This window comes from Aulostomus chinensis, chromosome 14, assembly GCF_037954235.1.
Source record: "Aulostomus chinensis isolate RoL2024-O1b breed Wild chromosome 14, RoL_Achi_v1.0, whole genome shotgun sequence".
In the NCBI taxonomy this organism is placed as follows: Eukaryota; Metazoa; Chordata; class Actinopteri; order Syngnathiformes; family Aulostomidae; genus Aulostomus; species Aulostomus chinensis.
The window spans coordinates 18,510,273-18,534,622 of NC_141333.1; the positions used below are offsets into that span (position 1 = coordinate 18,510,273).

Below are 24,350 nucleotides of genomic sequence, written 5' to 3' on the forward strand. Positions count from 1 at the left end.
TTATATTTTGCATTTCAGGTATGAAACAAATTTATGTATTGAGGTCATGAGCCCCCCCTTCCCTTGCAGAAATATCCAGCCATGTACAGTATATTTAGTTTGAAGCTGATGTGAAGGCTTAGAAGAACAACCGCCCAGAAATGTCCGTTTACAAACTCAGAGGTATTGTCCCGTATAATCCATGTCTTCCATGCTGTGGTTTTTTGATTTACCTTTGATACAGCTGGATGTGGAGATCACCAGATGATGCACTTGAGAGTGTGTAAATGGCATTTCATGAACTTTTGTTGTTGTTTTGTTGCTGTAGCTGTTATTAGCTGTCACTTGCAATTAGCTTCAAGCTAAATATACATATCTGGCTCTTCTACATTCTAGAGTCACCAATACGAATTTAAAAAATGTGTTCCTGAGCCCCAGCCAACCATTTGTGAGAACTTGAAATACAAAATACACTTGCTGAAAGTATTCCTTTCAACGCGGGCTGATCCCTGGCTTATAAACATTTTCTTTTTATTGTCCTCCACTAAAATCCTCCACATGTGATCTGGTTCTATATAAACTGTGCATCTCATCAGTGGTAAATACAACTGGTGTAACGGGTTTTGTGCCTTTCGAGTCACTGCAGTGTTTTAACTTGTGTATCAAAAAGATCACTCCAGAATGAGTGTATTCAAGGCATCTACATGACTTCAAGCAGGTCTTACATTTCATGCATGCCCCCTACTCAGCTCAGCAGTTACTGAGGTGGAACCAAAGAAGAAGGAGAGCAGCCACATGCACGTAAGCCCCACTCACTGCATGTTGCTCAGCTGACTGTAGACGTGTTCTAAGATCTGAGAGTAGGCCTGGTCTTTGGGTGCATGGCAACTCAGGGAGCCCTGAGGAACAAGACAGAAAGCGAGCTCATCATCTGGGTCACCTACTAGAGGATGTAAGCAGGTCATTACTACCTTGATCTTGTCCATCATGGTGGTATCAGGACACCAGTACTGGTTGAACTGGACCAGGTCAGGAGCTGTCCTGTAGTATTCCACCAGCAGCATCTGCAGAGACAAACACCATTAAAGCACTGAGAGGGAAACAAAGAACAATTTTATACAAATTCTATGGCATCCTTACCATCTCATTCAGAACATCGCTAGTGAGGAAGTTGTCCTGTACGTAGGTCACCTCCACAGCTACTGGTATACCGTAGTCATTGGGCCGTTGCTGCAGGAAAATTTAAGAATTAATTCAAGAGTTAAGTTTGTTCAGTAGAAACCTGCACAGTCAAAAAAAAAAGACTGGTTAACAAAGCTGAGGCCAGTCAAAAAAGCTGAACTACTCAAAGCTTCAGCTCAGCTAAAAACAGTTCAACTGCTAAATGAGGAGGAGAACAGCATGTCCTCACCTCAGGTGGTGGGACAACCCAGAATGGAGTTATTGTGGATGCAACACCTTGATTACCGTGGTAGTACGGCCCTGAAATGGAGAGGAGAGCTAACAGTTATACAGCCCCACAGAGTGTCCTCACTCCGACATCCATGTCACTAGAAACACAAACTGATGCTCATTTATAAATGTTGCTTTTAGACAATTCAACAGCTAAAATAATGGCGGTGATAGTTTATTGACCTCTGACCTTTTCTAGACGTCAAGATAAAGGCCAATTCAACTACATTTAAATATCTACATTCATCAAACACTGCAACATTTTCAACACCGCATATTTGAGAAGCATTATTGGCAGGAAACATGACAGTTATCAAGTGCCCACCACCCTCAAAAAAACACCTATCAGCAGGGGTGTAACTCATCCTTACGTAGATATATTTTCTTACTGTACTCCAGTATTATGAGCATCTGTAGACCATTGCTTTGTTTTTTTTTACTTTTTGCCTACAAATTTTCATAAGACAATCATGTTAGAAAACATATTCAACCATTGTTTTACTGTGTCATTGTTGACACATACTTGTATATTTTCTAATGAGATGACACAAGCCCTTTTCATGATCACTTAGGGCAACCTCATGTACAGTTTCATACATGCACATTTCATACCTCTAGAATACTTCTGGGCTATTTAACGTCCTTGCATGGAGCCAATAAGGATTCTTATTTTCTTAGCTCCAGTGGAAGAGACAGATCATCTCTGTGCATCACCTACCACAGATGATGCCTAAACAGGGCTGGAAGCCATTGTTCGAACCCTGCAGCCTCAGCTGGTGGTCCATTTGGGAATCAATGTCCTGTAGCGACGGCAAAGCTGGTCCCCGCGGGTGACTGTGGTACCAGCCCACCAATGACAGCCCACGCATGAACAAGTTCTGACAAATCTGCAAAAGAGAAAACATCACAACGCTTTGATAAGACTATAACACATGTAGCGTTACATCGTAATTAATTACAAGGAAATAGAGGAGCTGTTAAAATTGTTGGGGCTATAGTCAAATGTAAGACAGACACACGCAAATAAAATTTGAAGGGATCCTTGGCAACATTCCCCCTACAAAAACATTCTTTTCATTATTGTCAGCCTCTAGAATCCAAATCAACAGGGCCTCTTCAATAATTTTGCTCAAATTGGTGAACACAAGCCCAGAGAAAGAGCAGCGTTTTAGGTTTTCAAGTATGTTCCAGGGGACTTCTGAAATTGAGATACTTTCAGGAGCTAAAATTAGATTTTTAAAACGGAATAACAAACTGAAAGAGACACCAAATGCTAAAGGTTGAAGTAATACCAAACACAAAAATGTATTTTGCCTTTACAAGAACTTACAAATTAGTCTTGAGCTCACAGACATTTTTCTCTCCTGCATCAGTTCTTTGTGACTCCAGAAAGCCGAAAGAACCAGCCACGTATATTAAGCTTTAAGCTCCATGACTACAAACTACTAACAACAACAAAACTGACCAAAAATGTGTGTTTCCAACCCTTCAAGCCATCATCCAGTGAAAATCATGTCCTCTTATCCAGATGTATGCTCAGTAATCCACAAACACTTTGGTGTATGCTAAAAACAAGCTAACCAGAGGACAAACATAGTGGTCTGCAAAAGACGGTTCCTAGCTCACTAGTTTATTTTGATAATCTGATATTTAAAATGAATTGTTCTATTTGTTTACTGCAAAAACGCAAAAGTTTCAAGCTAAATTGAAATTCACAACGTTGTATTGCTTGGAATGACCCACGAGTGTCTGGTTTGAAATCTATCCGACAGCGTATCTGTATGTCGACCCCTGCACTAACAACTCGATGCTACTGGAAATGTGCTGTGTGTGGGAACAGTACTTTTCTGGGTCATTCTGGATTCTGGGTTTACAAAGAAGTGATGCAGGAGTGAAAAAAAATCTTTGTAACAACTATTTGTGAGTGCTTGAGATGCAAAATACCCATTTTGTGTAAATTATGACTGAAACACATCAGTAAAGCAGCAAAAGTGTTTCCTATACATCATGAAAATTCGAAAATGGGTGTTTTGTGGATTGCAGTACATAGTGTTTGTGTAGACTACTCATCGCTCTTTGTATGTGTGTGCGTGTGTGTGTGTGTTTGTGTGTCTGTGTTACCTCCTCCTCAACAGCGGAAGCTGAGTCTCTGTCTGCAAGCCTGGTTCGACAAGGAAAAGCCCTTAACACCGTCAGCACTGCAACAGAGCAGACACACACACACACACACACACACACACACAGAAAAACACATTGGCATGACACTTCTGATCCTTGACTCACATATGTATGTGTGTGTGTATGTATATATATATATATATATATATATATATATATATATATACATACACATATACACATACATAGATATATATATACATACATACATACATATATATACATACATATACACATACATACATACATACACACATACATACATACATATATATATATACATGTATATATATATACATGTATATATATATATATATATATGTATATATATATATATATATATATATATATATATATATATATATGTATATGTATATGTATATGTATATGTATATGTATATATGCATACATTCACACACACTCACATTGTGTGTTGGTGTCCCACCGTCCTCCCAGGTATCCCACCACCTCACTGGTGGTCAGGTGACAGTGGAAGTCCTGACATGAACAAAGGCAGGTCAGCTGATCTTTGCTGTGACTGGGACTATTTGACTGTGGCGTGATATTTACCATTAACAGCAGGACGTTACTGGACACAGCTACATTGAAAGGCTGGAACCTGTTGATGGCTGAGAAGGCTGACAGCTCCACTAGAGTGTGGGGATCTCTGAGGATACAAGGTTGTGTAAATCACAACTTTAGTCAAGATAGAATAGAATCAGCTCTTTGAACACCACCAGAAAGTTTGCAGGTATCCCAAAGTTTGCCAGGATATGAATTGATTTGATTGAGCCGATGACTGACAAGAAACAATGGAGCAAATTAAGAACTCTATTCCAATCTTTTGTCAAAAAAAACATACATGAAATCATGAATATACTGAATGAAAACAATCTCACTCTTTTTAGAGAGAATATAATAAAATGGACATGCTGTAGGAATTCTTTTTAAAGGAGCAGCTAAGACGGTGGATCATAATATCAATCAATATTTGGATTTTACATCGATTATGGTGTATCACTGTTTGCTGAATCAATATATGGACACACATTCATTATGATTTAAGTCATTTCTGGATACTAATGCTTGTCTGGATACTGGTACTGGTACCTGGCAGCATCGCGGGTGCCCAAGCTGCAATATCTGACAGGAATTCTCTCTCTGTCAGTTCTCCGTGGAACCATTACATCTGAAATAGAGCAGATGAATATTTGATTATGAAGAGAAGACAAGAGAAGACAAGAGAAGACAAGACAAGACAAGAGAAGAACCATGTAATCCAGGTTTGGTGTTTTTGTTTTTCTCATCTGCCTGCACAGCCGCTTTTCCTTCTTCTTCTTCATCATCATCATCTTCCTCACTCACCAGGCTCTGACATCACAAGAAATAAACCCATCGTTTGTCATTTGATTCTTTATGTAAGGAGAATGATCAATGCTTTCATTTGTAGAAATGAGCAATGAAGCTATGAAGTCACCCAGTTTTCACTGATTTTACATTTACTTTTTTGCATGGTACATATATGTATTTTTTCCATTCTTTTTCCACACCTTAGACAAATAATTTTCATGACCATAAAGTTTTTGAAATGTGTGTTTACACAGTAAACAGTAAAAAGTAAGTAAATTCCTGAAATTTTTTAGGCTTCATCCATGACTTTTCCATTTTTTTTTTCATGAACCTATCATTTTATGTCTTATCTCCCTGCAGGTCGACATTTATTCACAGCAAAATACAAAAAAAAGAGAAATAGGTATTCCTGTTCCAGAAACAGCTTCAAAAAAACATACTGTTTTGATCATTTGTGGTGTACTTTTAGTTTAACTTTTGAAAATGTGTTTCTCGCAACCAAATCAATAAATCAAGTGATGAAGTCCCTCACCATGTCTGCGCTGGGCTGGTACTTGTGCAGCCATGTGGTTTTGTACTGGACCAGCTTCTGCCCCCGGTAGCGTACCGAAGCCCAGCCACAACCAGACTTCTTGGCAGGGTTGACCAGACGCTTACAGTGTGTTGCCCAGGCACTGGGTGAGTTGAAGATCTGGCCTGTCTCCACCCAGCGGATTTTCCCATCATTCAGCAGGTCTCCAACAAAGTTCTTACCCTGAGGGAGTAGAGGAGGGGCACTTCAGGACACACAGGCCCACATGCTGTCTGACTAAGGTGTGTGTTATTACCAGGTAGTGGATGGCTAGCACACCGTCCCCTGGCTCCACCAGGCCATCCTTGAGCAGCACTCGAAGAGTGATGCCTCTTCGGGTCAGCAGGGAACCCCGGCCCGAACTGGAGCGCAGGTCAGCCTCCTCCCCTCCACTCAGCTCCTCCTCATCCTCCTCTCCTCCATCCTCTACCACCTGTGGAGAGCTGGGAGGCTCTGAGCCTGAGGATATACAAATTAAACATGATAATGGCTGACGAAGGGTTGTGCTCTATTATTATTAATATCATTATTAATGTTACTACTACTACTAAAAATAATAATAATAATAATAATAATGTCAAACCATCTAAGACAACCAGGCATCTGACTACCAATCCACTTGAATAAACATAATAAAATAATAATAATAATTTTATTATAATGACTTCACAATAAAGCTTTGCTGTAATGGCAACCAGCATTAGTCATGGATTCAAAAGTAATAGTTATCCTACCTTGGTGAAACTGAAAGCACCCTCATGGGACCAAAATGGTGACGAGATGATTTAAATTGGCATTGTTTTAATTACTGCTAGGCTAAGCTGGTGGCCTTTGTTTGCAGCTCCCATTAGGGCATGGCTCCCTCCGCAAGAAGAGGCCTGCTCCCCTTCTCTTAATTTCACCCAGAATGACAATTAAAGCCCTCTTCCATGTCTCTCACCCATCTCTCTTAGAGCGTCGAAGCGCCTTTAAATCCAACCGGGTCCTTTGCGGGGCACTTCAGGCTGTCCGGGGTTGAGCTCCGGCCAGATTTCACACACACACACTTCGCCACACTAGCTCCGGCTATTATTCAAAAACATAAAATGAAGGCGTCTGTGGCTCGGCAGTGTAGTTTCCTTGTTGTGTTGCTTTAATGTCAGTTCCCCTCCCCTTTCTTTCTCCCTCTCCCCGTCCTTGTCACTCTCCCTCCCGTGTTCTTCAGAGACGGCTTGGCGGAGCTGCCATGCCGGCTTCTTTGCCATTCTCATGCACATAAGCTTAAAAAAATAAGATTCAACCGTCAAACAGTCACGTTGGGACGTGAAATACCGCGGGACTGTTCTGAAGATGAAAACAAAGTGGCGGTGAATGTCCGGGGAGACCGCCGCGTGTGTGAGGAGCAGCTGATGTAAAGTGCGGGAAGATTCATTGATCTTTGTGGGTTAGAAACACCAGTAGACCTACGCCACAGGGCTGCTTAGACGAGGACCTGACCCCGTATTCAACACGGATACAGCGGATTTCTTGTCCACCAGACACGCCGGGATGGATGTTCCTTTTTTATCTATAACAAGAAGCACGTTTACCGGGCAGCCGCCGGCGGAGGGCAGCAAACATCCAGCAGTCAGGCTGGGGACCGACTGGCTCCGGTTGGTTCTATCCCCACCTGCTGGTGGCACTGGCTCGCTCCAACCACCGGAAGTATGGTCGAGCTGACTTTCTCAAGCAGAAACACTGAGCAACAATAAGCTGCTTGAAACAAACGTTGACGTGTGTTTGAGAAAGTTCACTTCTGCGTCTGTGTTCCGGGTATTAGAATAAAATATTTTGATTCAAATGAGTACTAGCAGCTTGAATGGATCAACCAGTCAATGGACTCTCTCTCTCTCACTCACTCTCTCTCTCTCTCTCTCTCTCTCTCTCTCTCTCTCTCTCTCTCTCTCACACACACACACACACACACACACACACACACACAGACTTTTACATGTTTCTTCCCCTTGGTGACCACACAATTATTTCCTAACGCGGTAATTTAAACAAACTACTCGTGTCACCAAAAATGGCGAATAATAAGTTAATATGGTCAGGAAAAAATAGTTCACGTGTTAAATACTCAACAATTTGTAATAGTTAATTTAATACATTATAAATGTTTAAAAAAAAACTTGAAGAGCTTGCATGTCAAGTGATCATGTGACTCCAAGTCAATACCAGGTATTGCTTGGAGACTGCAGAATGGACACACCTCTTATTGCTATTTTCTGTCTCCTGGATTTTCCGGAAATTCCGTAATTTTATTATTATTATTTTTGGCTTTTATTATTCAATAGCGTGCATGTCGAGTGTGACTCAAAAATCAACATCAGATGGTATTACAAGACTGCGCGCCTCATTTATGGCTGTTTTCTGCTTTTTTGATATATTTTTCTCCAGTAGCTTGTTACGTGACCCAGTGACGTAAAATCAATACCAGATATTTATTTATAAATTAAGACAAACGATTTTGATGGCATTTCATTGCTACTATTCATTTATATTGTCATGTGACCCTAGAGTCTCCAAAACATTGAAGACAACCCAAGTTGTTTGTAGACCAGAAAAATAATTGACACGCACGGGTTTAGCGGTCTGAACACGCGCACAACGTATTGGTGGCTATGCCCCACGTTACTAAGCCGTTACTAAGCAACCACCATCAACAAGTAAGCTTGTAGGGTGCACCAGAGAGAGGAGTTCGGCAGCAAACTATGATTCTAGAACTGTAATTGTGGACTTTGACTTTATCAACGATGAGATCGGAGGTAACATCGTAGCATAAAACAATACATCTGAGAAAGTCCCCTCAGGAACCGTCACGGGTTAGACTCTTTATCGCCAGCCACACTTGGATTCAGCGATACTGTTGCGTCAGATAGGGAAGATATAAAGATGTCCACTCGTGAAGAACCGCTTGACATCGGTAAAGTCCTTGGTTTTCTTCGAGAGTGGGACCGCGGTGATAGGACAGTGCGCAGCCGCATTCTGAGGAATTTTGTGGCGCAGAACACGGGGAAGACTTTCTATGAGCTGGAGCAGCGGTTTGCGTACATCTCCAGCCTCTTCCTGGCTCGACTCACCACGTGGATGAAACTCACGTATCCTTCCTTCCATCTTCAGTCTCCATGAAACTTAATAGTCCAAGTGCAACTACTGATTAACTAGACTGACATAAACTAAACTAAAACAAAACAAAACATGTTTGACAGGTTTTGAAAAATAAAGAAATAAACAAACACGTAAATATGATACCATACATCAATATTGTTTATTCACATAAAACTTTGCATGCTTTGAAGTTCCTCAGCTCTGAAATGACCACTATCAGCTGAACCATTCCAAACCATTCCATTTGTCCCTCCTTCCATTTTCTATACTGCTTATACGTTGAGGGTTGCTGACATTGGGCGAGAGGCGGCGTTCCCCCTGGACGGGTCATCAGTCCATCGCAGGACCATCAGGAGCAATTAGGGGCTCAGTACCTTGCTCAAGGATACTTCAACATGGTTTGGGGGGGGGGGGGGGTAAATCCAGCGACCCTTCGGTTGCTAGACGACCACGCTACTTCCGAGCCATGCTGCCCCAGCTGAACAATTCCTTCACTGAATCCTCAGATACATGTTTGGGACATGCTTGGAACTCCAGCTGAAAGCCATTGGAATATACCTTTCTGCATCAAGCCAGTATGTGAGATAAAATAATACCTTGTGATCTATAAAGTACTGGAATATATCTCTTAGCATCTGAAATTCTCCACAGTGATCAGTACCTCTTGGAGTTTGTGGCGGATGGAGGAGTTCTCACTGTCCTGGACATCCTGAACCATCCTCGGAGCAAAGAGGAAGAAGATGCTGAAGCCCTCCGTCTTCTTCTCACTGTTTCAAACGCTGGACGCAGGTTCAAAGAGATAATCTGTGAAAGTCAAGGTAAATCTGACGTATGTTAGTGTGCATTTGATTAAGTATTTGGATGAAACCAAGCTTATCTCTCCATTTTTTTGTATCAATTTAGGTGTAAAAGTCATAGCCGGGTGTCTGGCCAACTCAAACTCAGAAGAAACCCAAGAAACAGCTTGGGCCATGCTGGAGTCTTTGTCTCATGGAAACCCCAAATATCAGGATCAAATGTATAAAAGTCTGATCACCCTTTTGACTTGTGCACCTCTTAGGACCCAGCCGCTGGTCATACACACCTTACACACTGTCCAGGTAAGGCTTGCATACAATATTTTCATAACTGTCTGAGAAGGCACGTTCAATTTTAGACACTGAAAAGACACGAAGAAGATGCCTAGAAGAGCATATTTCTCATATATATGACATTTCTCTCATTGCTCCACCCAACAGATCAAAATGAAGACAGCCCATCATGATATTGTAGAACCTCTGCTGACAATGCTAAGGTCCCTGCACCTGGAGGTTCAAAATGAAGGTGAAATCCCGGAATGGGCTGAAGAATTGCATTCTTCATGTGTGTTTTGTAGCTTGATTGTATTTTCCCACCCAGTCCAACATTCTTTACTCTGTGTGCATCTTTCTGGCAGTTAGTAATCTGATTTTAGACCTAAGGCATTATGACGTGCGGCCAGCTCTCCTCAGTGGCCTGGTGGCTCTGCTGAAGCCTGATGTGGAGGAAGTACAGCAGCCCCGCAGTATGGAAGGTGACGTTTCCAACTTCGTGTCTGATGTGTTAAAAAATTATTGCAACAACAAAACAAATAGTAGCCTAGAACAGTTGCCACAAACTATTGGCTTCGAGCATTTGAATGAACCAATCTTTTATTGCAATAACAACATGCCCTCTTGTGTAAAATCTTATCAGAGGCTGCGATGATGATGGGATCCCTGCCTGTGTTTGTGCAACAAGCTGCTGCGGCAAAAACGATACGGTATGATTGGTATTACATAGATGCATTCTAATACCGCATTTGTTACACAATAGGAGCTGTCAGACCCATATACCGGTATACAACTCAAATTCTGCTCATGTTTGTTTGCTGAAACTGTTGAAGTTTGTTGTCCGAGGAAAGTCAAGAGGTTTCTCGTGAGTTTGTCCCTCTCGGGGTGATCCAACATCTCCTGTGCGCGATGGGCAACAAAGAACACATTGATGCTCAAATGCAAGCTAGTCTGGCCTTGAAGGTACAAGTACACTCCTGAGTCTCCTGCCATACATGGTGTATACATCTATGTACTGTACATATGCATACACTATACAAGGATTTTTCATTGTGCCAAAGTCAAGGCACATATTTAATGTGTTTTGAGAAGCTGCACACAGTAAAAAACGGGATTGTCACTGTTTCAAACATGCTTTATCAGTTAAACACCCACAATCATACATAAGTAAAAACAATGTGCATCTTTATGTGTGTCCAGCACTTTGTCCTCTCATTCCCAGTTATTAAGGACCCTGTGCAGAGAGTCATGGGTGCCTCACTGTTTGAAGTCCTCATGGTAAGATGTACCACTGTGCTGCTCAGTGCAGATGCTGCTGATGGCCAGCTCTCACTAATCAATTGACTTTCCTTCTACAGAGCAAAGCTGAGACTCTGTACGTGCACATGGATGAAACACAAGCAGAAATTCTGCTGTTAAATGAGGTCAAAATCATTGAGGGTAATGCTTTTTAAAAGGATGTTCAAATATTTTTGTCCTGTTACCTTCGTGAGTGAGAATAAATCTATCTTTTCATTTCAGTCTGGGATTGTAATGACTCCGAAGGCTGACCTGAAGAGTTAATGATTCTGATGATGAAGATGAAGAAGCAAAAGCAAACAGTGGGAATATGTGTGTTTTATAAGTTAAACAAAATTAAAACCAAGGCCTTAACTTGTTATGATTTCTGACATTATGACTGAAAAATATTTTCAGATTTCAAGTGTGTTATAAACTTTTGATACTGATTTACACATTTTGTTTGCAAAAAGGCACTTTTTTAACTACAACATCATACAGTATGGCTGTGAACTGAATCCAAAAAAATAAAAACAAAAGAAATTAAAAAGAAGAAATTTTTGGTTTTGGCTGATTTCAGATATGCGTTGTTTCGATAGAGAATATACTTGTACCAGGGAGTGTATGGAAGCATTCTATCCATTTTCTTCCGCTTATGCTGTTAAGGGTTGTGGGGGGGCTGGAGCCTATCCCAGAGGTTTTCGAGCGAGAGGCGGGGTTCACCCTGGATGGGTCCAGTCCATTGCAGGGACAACACATAGACACAAACAACCATGCGCACTCACAGTCACACCTACAGTCAATTTAGAGTATCAATCAGCCTCGTCCCCTCTTGATGTCTTTGGACTGTGGGAGGAAGCTGGAGTACCAGAGAGAACCCACACAGGAACAGGGAGAACATGCAGACTAACACAGGAAGATCCCGTGCCCGAGCCGGAACTCGAACCCCCAGCCTTCTTGCGATGAGGCGACAGTGCTGACCACTGCAGCACCAAAATATTGTGATAATGTCCAAAAAAAAAAAGGTTAATACGTTTACACACTTTGAAATACACACTTTTCATCATTATTTATTTTTTATCAGGAAATGAAGAACAATACGATCTACACATCCAAATCCGGCGCAATTTACATGAAAACTCCACTCGATATCGAGTGACGCTTCTGCCGGAAATGACGTAAAAAGACGCCTGTCTTTGCTTACAGTCGATTGGACTTGCAGCAAGTGGGCGTTTCTTCTTAAGGCGCGAGCGAAATGAACCCGTGAGGTAAACAACAGTGGTCCGTAGTCGGAGAGAAGTCCTTAAAGATCGCTCTAAAAGGCCATCCCTCGATATTCGGTATGAGCAGGTTACGTTCAGCGATGAATAAAGGCAGGGAAGCCGGACTGGAAGTGGTGGAGACGGCCCGACTAAAGCGGAAGAGGTCAAAAACAAGCGTTAAAGACGGTAATGTACATGTTAAAAGTTAGGTTACGTGTTAGTGGAACGATTGCTGGACACTTCAGCAACAGTTGACTCCTAAACACTGAATATGCGCAACTATTTTATTGAAACCAGGTCAAAGGACGAGAGACTGGACTATGTAGGCGTTATCATATTTTCATCTGCGATTGATATATGATCAATAAAGCTGCTGGGGAGTAAAGGCCTGTTATAAGTGTCCTTCCGTTCATGCTAAATTCTTCTGTCATTCAAGAGACCTACTGGCTAAAATAGCTCGTCTACAGCAACAGGCCCTATGGACAAAAAATGATAATAGACAATAGAATAGCTTCTATCATCCAAGTACTGCACAGCCCCGGATTGCTCGTTTTGCAGGGCCAGGGACTTCCTGAACACAATTGTTTTGTGTTCTGCAGTAACTTTTAAAACGTGTAATCACATCAAGCCATGTTGGAGTAGGATCATTTGTGTTTGTGGTGCCCAGACCACGAACTTAATGAGTGAATGAAAACCTTTACTGACGCATTGGGAATTTGATTTGCATGAAGTGAATCAGTATCAAAAAGTCACAATTCATGACATTGACTTTTGGTTTGAGTGTGTGTGTGTGTGTGTGTGTGTGTGTGTGTGTGTGTGTGTGTTAATCTGGGGGTACGCACAAGTCATAGTGATATCTTGTTTCATCTTTATATGATTATTATAAAAGGAGACGAACACTGTTCTTTCATTCAAAAAACATTTCGTGCTTTCCATAAATGTCAGGGGAATCCGTATTTTTAAATATTTGTGAATGAGAATGGTGTTTTGGATCCTTCAGAGGAGACGGTAAATGCCACCCTGCCATCTATGTACCACTCCTTCAATGATCCTGCTGATGTCGGTGTGCTGAGGAGACAGCTGCTGACCTGGTACGACCAGGAGAGGAGAGAGCTGCCCTGGAGGACTCTGGTAAACAATCAGAAAACGTCAAACTCTAATTAGAAACACAAGTATTTTTGAGCCCATGAGTGACCAGTTCAGATACCCAGATGTCTTCACCAATATAATATTTTGTTATTTTACAATAGACAAAATACCATAGAACACACAAAGATTGTGCAATGTATATATGATGCAATAATTTCTATACATAAACAGTTGTTTCTGAATTTGGCTTCTCAGGTAGGGTGACACTATTGTCTGTGCCAAATGTTCGTATAAAGTTCTTATTCAAATAGTCTTATCATTCATCAGCACAAATTACTTTTCTATCCAAGATGTGTGGCTGATATATGATTCAAAATATTTATAATAATAATTGTTATGGTCTCCCTGTCAGGCTATGACAGAGCAAGACATCAACATCCGGACGTATGCAGGTAAGATGTACTCCTCATGTATTGATATACGTAACTGTCTTTTAATAAGAATTTTATTTTCATGTTTTTTAAAAATTTGATATCATTAAATAACTATATTTAATGTCTTCTAAGTGTGGGTTTCAGAAATCATGCTGCAGCAGACCCAAGTAGCCACAGTCATCAACTACTACAACAAATGGATGAAGGTCCTTTTAACTCAGTGTGTTCTAAGTTCTAGTGATTTCAGTGGAGAACCATGTTAATATCTGTTTGTGTTTCAGCGGTGGCCCACGGTGCACGATCTCGCTGCTGCGACGTTAGAGGTGATTATTGAAGGCAGTGACTGAATATCCTGATGATTGTGAAGGAGAAATATTCCTTCAAAGAAAAGTGATCTCTGCCCTTTATTCTATCTGTGGAGTGCAGCTAACTTTGATAAGATTCATGTAAACATGCTCGGTTGTGATGGGGACAGTTTAGTATCTCTTGTCTCTTGTCATATACACAATAATTCACAGTGTGTTCAGTTTGACCCATATCGTTCTTAACAAAAAATGATATCCATAGCCTATGATCTACTCCCTCAGTCGGGTCATATCTCCTTATCTGGACACCAGAGGGTATAACAGTATACTACTTCTGGGATTCCTTCAGAACTGTTGTGGCTGGCACTCTGTGCAGGTCATTATACCTCCTCTAGCATCGTGCTACATGTTTGATAATAGATGCTGTACACTTTAAGACATCAAGGTCTCCCTGGTATCTCCTTCATCGTCATGACTATAAATCCGTGTGATCTGTAGGATTTCCACAACAGGGATTTAGTGTTTTCTAAATCAGTGTGCTGATTTCATTGATGAGCAGGAGGTGAATCAGATGTGGGCGGGGCTTGGCTACTACTCACGAGGAAAGCGGCTGTATGAAGGAGCTCAAAAGGTTTGTGTTGTAAAATTCTCATAAATTGAACTAAAAAGATGATTAATCTCCTCAAGTGATGAGTGATTTCTACTCGTTAGTTCCTGATGAGGGAAGTGTTTTGTTGTGTTTTAGGTGGTGTCCCAGCTTGATGGACAGATGCCTGGCACAGTGGACAGCCTTCTCAAACAGCTGCCTGGAGTGGGACGATACACTGCTGCAGCTATTGGCTCCATAGCATTGGGCCATGTCAGTATACACAAGTATATATTTGGCCAAAGCTAACTGTTAAAGGAACATTACAACTTTTTGGAAAACATGTTTGTGTACTAGACAGAAAGATGGATTCCCTTCTGTCCTCTTAGCTGCATTAGAGATCTACAGAGGTGACTGACTGCTAGTTAGCTTAGCACAATGAAGGATAGAAGATAGGAAGTGTTGGCATAAACTCCATAAGTTATCTGTAGAGGATAGCAAAGGAGCATATTTCCATAAACTTGCCATATTCCCTTAAACCCATAGTGGATTGTTGGTGACTGATCTGAGATCTGCCGCCTAGGTTACTGGAGCTGTGGACGGTAATGTGATTCGGGTGCTGTGTCGCCTTAGAGCCATTGGCGCTGACAGCACTGGTCCTGCAGTAACAGAGGCACTGTGGTGAGTTAAAAATGCTAACTAATGTTGTCAAGGCATCAGACTTTTCACTGCTGTTCATCTATGAATGTTACCTTGATACACTGTCTTGACAGCAAATTCTACGAAATTTACTGGAAGTGAATGAATGACACTTTTCACAACTCGCACCCATCATTGTTGAATTTAGTTATGCTCCAGTTGTCTTCTCCAGGTCTTGTTTTCACTGCTTCAGTTGGGTCCCTCCAAATGTGTTTCCTTCAGCGTTTCAATCACAAAAACGTTGATTTTAGATGTCCCTCTTTTCAGATGCCAGTTTGGACTTTTCATTTATCACATGTCTAAACATGTTCATGGGTTTCATTCATTCTGGAGTGATGAATCGCAGAAATTGATGTTTTTTTTTTATGTACTTAAGGGGTCTTGCTAATACTCTGGTGGACCCTGAGAGACCGGGGGACTTCAACCAGGCCATGATGGAGCTTGGGGCTCGAGTCTGCACCCCCAAAGGACCCGAGTGTAACAAGTGTCCCATACAATCTCACTGCCACTCATATCGTAAGGTACATATCTATATGAGCCAGTGCTGTTGATGCTAACATTAACTGAACATAGAAATTGAATGTGTGTGTGTTTGTTTAGGTTCATGTCAGACAAGAAAGAAACTCCAGTAAGCTCCTGGGCAAGGCTGACATGAAGACTTCAACCCTGCCTGACATCGAAGACTGCAGTAAGTAACTCCTCCTACTCGTCCTTCTCCTCCTCTCCTAGATAAAGGAGCTCTTTCAGGTTGGTGTCAAAGTTCTCAATCTACATTGTTGAGAGTTAGGGAGTCAAGTTAGTCTGGGTTTTTTGGCCCAAACATTTCCCTAAAAGGCAGCTGGTGGTCCCTGTACAAGCTGCCCGTTGAAAAACGGACAGCTGACCTCCAGTGGTGGATTGTTCACGGTGTAATAGCAACGAATAGATTGTGAGCACACATGGATCCTGGGGTGGGAGAGGAGTGATTGTTCTGTTTTCAGAATTAAACCCTTACACATCTATTTGAGTATCCCAGATTGGAACCTTTTTTTTTATTTTATGGAGAGAGAAAAAATGTCTCAAGGACTTGGGGAGACCTTCTTATTTGAAGTGTTTATTTTTGGCCCCAAATAATCAGCAAAGGTAAGTCTTTATGTTGTACATTGTTGTGCACTGTTGTGCTTTTTATTCTGGTCCTGCCAAGTTGGCTATCTGGCTGATGCGCAAGAGCAGGTGAAGACAGTGCTGTAGTTTTGTCTGTCAGTAGATTAATAACGGACTTTAAAAACCTCTCCTCTCCTCTCCTCTCCTCTCCTCTCCTCTCCTCTCCTCTCCTCTCCTCTCCTCTCCTCTCCTGATATTTTTTTCTCCGTCGTCTCTCCTTCAGTGAACAGTGGAACCTGTCCATTGTGTCCGACTGAGCCCTGGGACGATGAGTTGGGTGTTCAGAACTTCCCCAGAAAGCCAGCGAAGAAGCCGCCACGAGTGGAGCGAACTCTGACCTGTGTGGTGATCCGACGTGGAGAGGAGGGAGAGGATTTGCTCCTGCTCACACAGAGACCCAACAAAGGTCTGAGCCTGCTGGTTGTACTTAGTTTCAGTGAGGGTTTTAAACAGTAAACTAGATTGGATTCAAGATTATGGATTTGTTTGATGACACATATGCAGCACCCATGTTTTTCTGTTTGAATAAGTTCATGTGGCATTTTGAATTTCTTTTTACTCTGAATATTAAAAACAATGTAGAAATGAGTCAACAAATGCAAATGTAATTCACTGCACCACCATCTCTCCTACAACAGGAAATTCATTTAAAACAAGAAGGCAATAAATTTGATTATAAAAACCTAATTATTTGAAAATTAACTTACCACATTAGCCAAATGATTTCTTCTTGTCTTCAACAGGATGATCTTCCCAGACTCCTTTGTTTCTCTATTTTACTTTTAATGAAGGAGAAATTACAAACAAAATCGCTATTTTTCTAGGGTTGCTGGCAGGTTTGTGGGAGTTTCCTAGTCTGCTAGAGGAGGAGTCAAAGGGGAACCACAAGGGGGCTCTGTGTGCTGAGATAAGCAAGATACTGGGGACCCGTTTGAGTGACAGCCCCATCCACTATGTCGGAGATGTAAGCATGACATGCACCTTTCTGTATGCCTCTGAACCTGTCCTGGAACAGCGCAGCAACCTTCTGACGGTCCTGATTGCCTGTCACAGGTGGTTCACATCTTCTCCCACATCCACCAGACATACGTGGTTTATAGTTTAAGTTTGAAGGACGGTGACGCCCAAACACAGGCTGAAAATGCTCAGTGGCTCACCAGACCAGCTCTCCAGGAAGCTGCTGTGTCTACAGGGGTGAAAAAGGTTTGTTCACTGTGTGTGTGTGTGTGTGTGTGTGTGTGTGTGTGTGTGTGTGTGTGTGTGTGTGTGTGTGTGTGTGTGCGTGTGTGCGTGATGTGTAGCCCTGCCAGTGGAGCTGCATGAATAAAACATTCATTAGTTATCACAATAGTTGTCGTGCTTTTGCAGCTAGAGAATTTTTTTTTAAGAGGTGAGAGCAGGAGTGAATGAATGAATTGCATACATGTGCTCTCTCCTGCAGATCATGAAGCTTTGTGATTCCTTGGACAGTCCAAAGGATAAAGCCTTTAAAGTAAGAATTCCTCTGTATTTAGATTTGTACGTACAGGAGTTTTTTTTTTGACGTGTGTCTGCTAATTTTAGGATGGAAAAAGACAAACACAGTCCGGCATAAAGAATGACAAGAGATCACAGACTTCAAAGACACTGAGAGCAGCAGCTAAGAGTGGCGGCCGGCAGCTCTCGCTCGGCTCGTTCTTCAAGACAGTCAAGGAGGCGATTGTATGAATGTGTCAGCTCCATCACGTCAACTGTCAACTGTCAACTGTTTTTAATAATATCACTGTACATCATGTTTTTTTTATATCACACGCTGTCATGTTTTGCTACTTCATTTGGACAATAATCTAAAATAATATTGCAGGATTTTTTGTGTCATTCCGTGAGATGTGTGTCGTGTTAACCTCAATAAAAGACAAATACCTAAGGTTTATGTTTGTTAGAACTATGTTATGTTATTATAGCATGTTGATGGATTTCTAAAGTGTTTCCATAACTTAGTATACATCAAGATTTCAGAGGTTATTGGCATCTTTCACTTTCAACTTGAATGGAACATTCTCCATCACCAATATATCATCTATAATTGCCATCCATGTCCTGTTACTGGGGGTGTCAGTCTCAAGCTAATTTTTTGTGATGGCCTTCTTCCCAGCCACCAAGAGAATCTTGACCAGATATGAGCCTCCTACATGCACCAATCCATCCAAATGTCTGAGGTACCGAACAAGACAGGATTTAGGAATCACATATCCCAGTACATTGCAGAGAACAGAGTGAACATTCCCCCAGAAGGGCTATATATCCCAAAAGATGTGTGTGTGATCTGAATCCATACAGTTACACAACCTCCGAAATGGCTAGTGAGTACCCAACTGTTCACTATTGATTCTAGGTGTGACTAACTGTGGAATTAAATTCTTCCAATTAAATTCTCTCCATCTCAGAGTCTGCGTAGTAGTTTGGTGTGTTTTCCACAAATCATACCTTGTGTCCTCACCCAGCTCCCTTTCCCACTTGGCTTTAACTCACAATGTTGACTCTATTCTGGAGTCCATCAAGCAGCCATATGAAGCAGATACTACTTTTGGATGGCATGGTGATGTGCCTGAACCAGTAAATTTTATGATGGGAAGTATTTTATCTTCGTTTTGTTTGAATGTTTTTGGTATAGTTATCCCTCAGTTGCAGGTTTCTAAGTAAGTCCTGATTAGTGAGATCGTGCATTTTTCAATTCTTGAAAGCTTTTCATGTCATCCTTTTGATAGTTGTGCATACGGCCGTAATGTCTTTTTCTGCCCGATATTTAAATCTCTCATTAAATTTTCCGTGCAAATTTATCATCAAATGCAACCCATTTTAATAGTATTTTAATAGTCCAATTTCCTTACCTATTTTTAGTTGTTTCTCTATGGAATACCATGTATCTATCACTGGGTTAACATTATGCACCCCTTTTACATAAGTGGGGGTCTCTCTTCCCCCTACATTCGTTTGAATTGGATTTTTGAACATAAAAATCCATGTCATTGCCATTATCCTATCGATTAATCCCATTGGATAAGTAATCCATCTTCCAATATCGATATGAAATCACTGCAAGAAAAAGGAGGTAAGTATGCAACGAAAGCACCAAAAAAAGAAAGAGAAGAAAAATTCAAAGCCAGGGGAAACAGCGAACTCTAGTGTCCTGTGCAAGTATAGCAAGTATCAACTGATGTCTTTCCAAAGCGGAAGGCACATGTCGAAGCGGAGAAGCTTGAACGTAAACAATTATTGCCGCTTTGCAGTAGTCTGGTTTTGTTTCATTGTTCTCTCTCTCTCTCTCTCTCTCTCGCTCTCTCTCTCTCTCTCTCTCTCTCTCTCTGTTTACCCTGGATTGAACTTGATGTCTGCTGAATGTTGAACTTTGGCTGCCTGTGAGGTTCCAGGTAGCTGTCCAAAGGTTCTTTAGCTTTGAAACTAAGATCTGGAGCTTCATTTGTAGGTGAGTTTTCACTTGTCTTTTAGTGATAAATATGGAAATTGCACTTTCATTCCTGCACATCTTCATACCCTCTTTCAGCCCCTTAAAGACTCAGATGGGTTCTTCTGCATGGGACAGGGTGGTGTCCCTGCACCAGACGATAGTGGACAATGGAGGTAAACATCTGGTTCTTTGCTGCTGTTGGTCTTAGCAAACATGCTTGTAATATCAAATACACTTTCTTTTGTTTTCATACTGGGGAATATTTTAGTTAACAAGAATATAATCTAAGTCAGTCTGTAAAACAAGGCTGGGTTTGTGTTCAGTGTGTCTGTGTGTGTGTTTGTATGTGTGTGAGAGAGAGAGCCAGAGAGAGAGAGAGAATGTGTGTATGTGTGGGAGTGGTGAGCTGCTTGACAATGAATGAATGACTGCCTTGTAGCTCAGTCTGACTGTAGATGTCCCTTCATTTGCTACTGTGACACTTCTATGACCTCATTTTTCAATGCACTTACAAAACTACACACACACACACACACACACACACACACACACACACACACACACACACACACACACACACACACCTGCCAATATAAGCTCGTGTGAGTTTAGCTCCACTATGTATGTTCAAGACAAGAGGACCGACCCGTGGCTGCTGGTCTACTCCCCCATCCCTGTGACCCTGGTCTTCCTTCTTTACCTGTTTGTGGTCTGGGCCGGCCCCCGTCTGATGAAGCACAGAGAACCTGTTGACCTTAAACTTGTTCTCATTGTTTACAACTTCACTATGGTCGGTTTGTCCGCATATATGTTCCACGAGGTGGGTTAACATAATTTTACTATAAGTGAAAGTTTCGTTTATTTCCCGTCTTGTTTCCCTGGTAATTTTGCATCATTTCATCAAATAATTGTTTGAATATGCACCAGTTCTTGGTCACTTCCTGGCTCTCCAACTACAGCCTCCTGTGTCAGCCTGTCGACTACAGCAGCAGCCCGCTGGCTGTGAGGGTCAGGAAGTTTACTACATTTTCCTACATATTTCTGTTATCCCACCGAGGCTTCATCTAGAATAGTGACGTTCTCTTCCTCCCTCCTTCAGATGGCCCAAGTCTGCTGGTGGTTTTTCTTCTCCAAGGTCATCGAGCTCAGCGACACGGTACACCATCTGTTAGAAGATAATCAGTTAGAGGCTCAGCTGATCCTGCAACAGCTTCTACGTCTTCTCTCTCTATGAGCAGCTCTTCTTCATCCTGAGGAAGAAGAACAGTCAGCTGACCTTCCTTCATGTCTACCACCACGGAACCATGATCTTCAACTGGTGGGCAGGGGTCAAGTATGTGGCCGGTGGACAATGTAAGTCTGTGTGTTGTGGTTTAATAATGCTGATTTAAAGGAAAGAAAAGGCCTCTGGGTCTCTCGTTTTTTTTTTTAGTTTTTTTTTTTAGTCATTGTCAACAACTCCAACAAGAAAAAAAGTTTTCATGCAAAATCGACCAACAGACTTGCCAGTATATCTGTGAGAGGCTAGTAAAGAGCTGCAGGAGCATCTTTTCTCAAAACTGTCTGCACAAAACCCAGTTTTCAAACCCATTTCACAAAACTTCAAACTCTTCTTGCAAAAACAAACAATCAGCTGTGCTTAAATTACTTGATTTTATTTATCATGTGACCTTGTTCGCTTTATTTGATTTTATCTTGTATTTTTATACATATCATATCTTTTTAGCTTATGTTTTTATTATATATGATTTGGTGGTGTTACACTACTTTTTTATTCTTTTCAATCACACTAAGTTTGCATTTATTTTATGAAAATAGACTATAAATAAATGACTGCACATTTATTACACACTACATCAAAATGGAAAAACACGACGTTCAGGGCGTGTTTACTGTTGACATGCATGTTCGTAACCGTTGATTCATTTTATTAAGTAAAAATAAAGACCTGGGAAACCACGCGCTGACATGTCGTGTAAAGACTAGGTTGGTGCTTACAGTCATGAGCACAGGGAAGAAGCACAAAAATCCAAGTCAACATAGCTCAAATTCATAGTTCAGCTTCATCTCACACATAAACACTTTTCCTTTAGCCTCTAATTCCTGTGTGATGTTAGACAATGGAACGTTCTGAACACTCTGAACTGACTTCTTTTGGTTTCATCGCACGAGTGAAAAGATCGCTTTGAAGGTGTTAAGCTTGAATCATGTTTCACTTTTGCTTCCTGTGCTCTCAATGATGCATCAGTGCGCCGTGTTTTGGTGAGTGACGACGTCCTTCGAGTTTTGCAAAAAGGGTCGATGAGATCTGGACATTTTGTCGAACTATGAAATAAAGTCTTGTTCACACAGGTTGTTGCCATCACACGGAAAATCCAAAAAACAGAGATTTGTCTCGGTGAATCTTTTGAGACTAAGCAGCTGCCTCAGATGATGTGCAGCTACCAGCTCACCCGGCTGAAAGGTTCTAAAACTGTGTTGTTGGGAATTGTTGCTCTGAACTTGGCCTTTGATGAGACACAAAGTCATACTTTCCTCATTAATGATGTCGTCCTTCTCCTACCCACGCACTGCTAATCAGAAGTTTCTGAATCCTAATGTGGGTTTAAGGGTTGTTGCTGTGATCCTTCCATTTCAGGTGGGCATCAGATTCATTTTTAAATCAGTAACCTTAGAACTGGAAAAACACAAACAAAAACACTTATTTCACTTAATTTGTTGTGGGTAAAAATATTTTGTAATCAGCATCATATTGCATATAAATGTATTAATTTTTTAAACTAATATACACTGTATTTTAAACAAATTAAACCTTTTTTGACTATTTTAAGGAAAAGTACCTACAAATATTTACATCCAAGTTTTGATTTTAGGTCACAATCTTGTAGTAATTACAGTAGGTGCTATTAGTCAAGATGAAAAAGCCCTTTTCAGGTCCAAGGATTGCTTTCTGTTGCAGTATATATTAGTAATACGTGTTGTACATCTGTTTCTATTTTACTTCATTAGATTGGTAAATAATTGGAAACTTCCACACTTTTGAATCCTCATTATGGTGTTAGACCATCACAGATATGGTCATGATCTGAACTAGGATTCTAATGAATATGGTCTTAGTCCTGACTCAGTCTTGCCCTCCCTCATAGTTGGTCTTGACTTGGTTTCGGCTCCCTTGCACTGGACCTTGACTCTGTCTCGTCCTACCGTTTAATCGGTTTTGCCTCCGTTGTCTCGCCTTCCTTCATACTTTGTCCTGAATCAATGTCACCCTCCCTGATACGCACTCTCTACTCAGTCTCACCCTCCCTCATACTTGCTCTTGACTCAGTCTCACCCTCCCTCATACTTGCTCTTGACTCAGTCTCACCCTCCCTCATACTTGCTCTTGACTCAGTCTCACCCTTCCTCATACTTGCTCTTGACTCAGTCTCACCCTCCCTCATACTTGCTCTTGACTCAGTCTCACCCTCCCTCATACTTGCTCTTGACTCAGTCTCACCCTCCCTCATACTTGCTCTTGACTCAGTCTCACCCTTCCTCATACTTGCTCTTGACTCAGTCTCACCCTGATTTGATGTTGCCCTCCCCTGCACTTGGTCTTGCCTCTCTCTTGTACTTGGTGTCCCCCCTGCGCTCTCTTCGTCTTACTTTCGGTGCTCTCCAAGACAAGACTACAGATAAACACTGAATAATGTGAGCCATCTTGTTATTGTTCAGACATGTTCAGTATATCATGGTCATTTGTGCCCTGCCATCTAACAGCCTTCTTCATCGGCCTGGTCAACACTTTTGTCCATATTGTGATGTACTCCTACTACGGCCTGGCTGCCATCGGCCCTCACATGCAGAAGTACCTGTGGTGGAAGCGATACCTCACCTCTCTGCAGCTGGTGAGTCCCACTGTGTCTCTGTGTGATGAATACACTTGATAAAGAAACTGACTCAAGGCTTTACTGCCTCTCCAGGTGCAGTTCATGCTCTTCCTCCTGCACACGGGCTACAACTTGTTCACTGAATGCGACTTCCCGGACTCCATGAATGTGGTGGTGTTTGGTTACTGCGTCACCCTCATCATCCTCTTCAGTAACTTCTACTATCAGAGCTACCTCAACAAAAAGAAGCATAAATAAGATGTGCTTGAGAGATTGTACGTACAATCACAGGGGCTTACTTAAGGTGCTGACGTGAATGTTATCTGCAGTACTCACCTTTGTCCGCTAGAGGGCACAACATACCAACAGTCTTATTGGTGCTTGTCATCACCTGCCAAATTAGCTTTGGGGTTTAATGTGAACATGTGATTTAGTCAGTATTTGACTGACAACTAATGTGAATCGTGCCTGAATTTTCTTGTCAAATTTCAATAAATACGTTCCA

General features: G+C 41.6%; 3 protein-coding genes across 4 annotated transcripts in view; 2 read left to right on the forward strand and 1 right to left on the reverse strand.

The window, feature by feature from the left end:
• mpnd (MPN domain containing) overlaps nt 1–6,934 on the reverse strand; it is a 7,725-nt gene extending 791 nt beyond the window's left edge. Inside the window, exons 1-13 of the mRNA XM_086223762.1 lie at nt 6,471–6,934; nt 5,787–5,989; nt 5,492–5,713; nt 4,881–4,980; nt 4,720–4,798; nt 4,180–4,276; nt 4,035–4,107; nt 3,553–3,629; nt 2,150–2,318; nt 1,391–1,461; nt 1,120–1,209; nt 951–1,043; nt 1–878 (exon numbers count right to left, since the gene is read on the reverse strand). The exon at nt 1–878 is cut by the window's left edge and continues 791 nt beyond it. Coding sequence (XP_086079888.1) covers nt 792–878; nt 951–1,043; nt 1,120–1,209; nt 1,391–1,461; nt 2,150–2,318; nt 3,553–3,629; nt 4,035–4,107; nt 4,180–4,276; nt 4,720–4,798; nt 4,881–4,980; nt 5,492–5,713; nt 5,787–5,989; nt 6,471–6,474 — 1,365 coding nt within the window. The 5' untranslated portion in view covers nt 6,475–6,934 and the 3' untranslated portion in view covers nt 1–791. The remainder of the gene's footprint in view (nt 879–950; nt 1,044–1,119; nt 1,210–1,390; nt 1,462–2,149; nt 2,319–3,552; nt 3,630–4,034; nt 4,108–4,179; nt 4,277–4,719; nt 4,799–4,880; nt 4,981–5,491; nt 5,714–5,786; nt 5,990–6,470) is intronic.
• A 1,252-nt stretch (nt 6,935–8,186) lies between these two features.
• mutyh (mutY DNA glycosylase) lies at nt 8,187–18,874 on the forward strand. Its single transcript, XM_086225159.1, has 26 exons — nt 8,187–8,649; nt 9,166–9,234; nt 9,311–9,477; nt 9,563–9,759; nt 9,898–9,982; nt 10,095–10,211; nt 10,373–10,439; nt 10,563–10,692; nt 10,930–11,007; nt 11,088–11,169; nt 11,251–11,274; nt 12,276–12,455; nt 13,270–13,400; nt 13,771–13,810; nt 13,925–13,998; nt 14,074–14,115; nt 14,657–14,728; nt 14,843–14,956; nt 15,267–15,364; nt 15,759–15,903; nt 15,983–16,070; nt 16,749–16,931; nt 17,350–17,489; nt 17,579–17,728; nt 17,967–18,017; nt 18,089–18,874. The coding sequence occupies exons 1-26, from the start codon at nt 8,444–8,446 to the stop codon at nt 18,230–18,232; spliced, it is 2,874 nt and encodes a 957-aa protein (XP_086081285.1). The 5' UTR covers nt 8,187–8,443; the 3' UTR covers nt 18,233–18,874.
• Nucleotides 18,875–19,731: 857 nt separating this feature from the next.
• Nucleotides 19,732–24,338, forward strand: elovl8b (ELOVL fatty acid elongase 8b). 2 transcript variants are annotated; one of them, XM_086223987.1, is made up of 8 exons: nt 19,732–19,991; nt 20,070–20,146; nt 20,606–20,793; nt 20,901–20,981; nt 21,073–21,129; nt 21,212–21,326; nt 23,736–23,863; nt 23,939–24,338. In XM_086223987.1, the coding sequence occupies exons 2-8, from the start codon at nt 20,086–20,088 to the stop codon at nt 24,101–24,103; spliced, it is 795 nt and encodes a 264-aa protein (XP_086080113.1). In that variant the 5' UTR covers nt 19,732–19,991; nt 20,070–20,085; the 3' UTR covers nt 24,104–24,338. The 2 variants fall into 2 exon arrangements, with proteins under 2 accessions (XP_086080113.1, XP_086080114.1); XM_086223988.1 differs by having other exon boundaries at nt 20,933–20,981.
• Nucleotides 24,339–24,350: the final 12 nt, after the last annotated feature.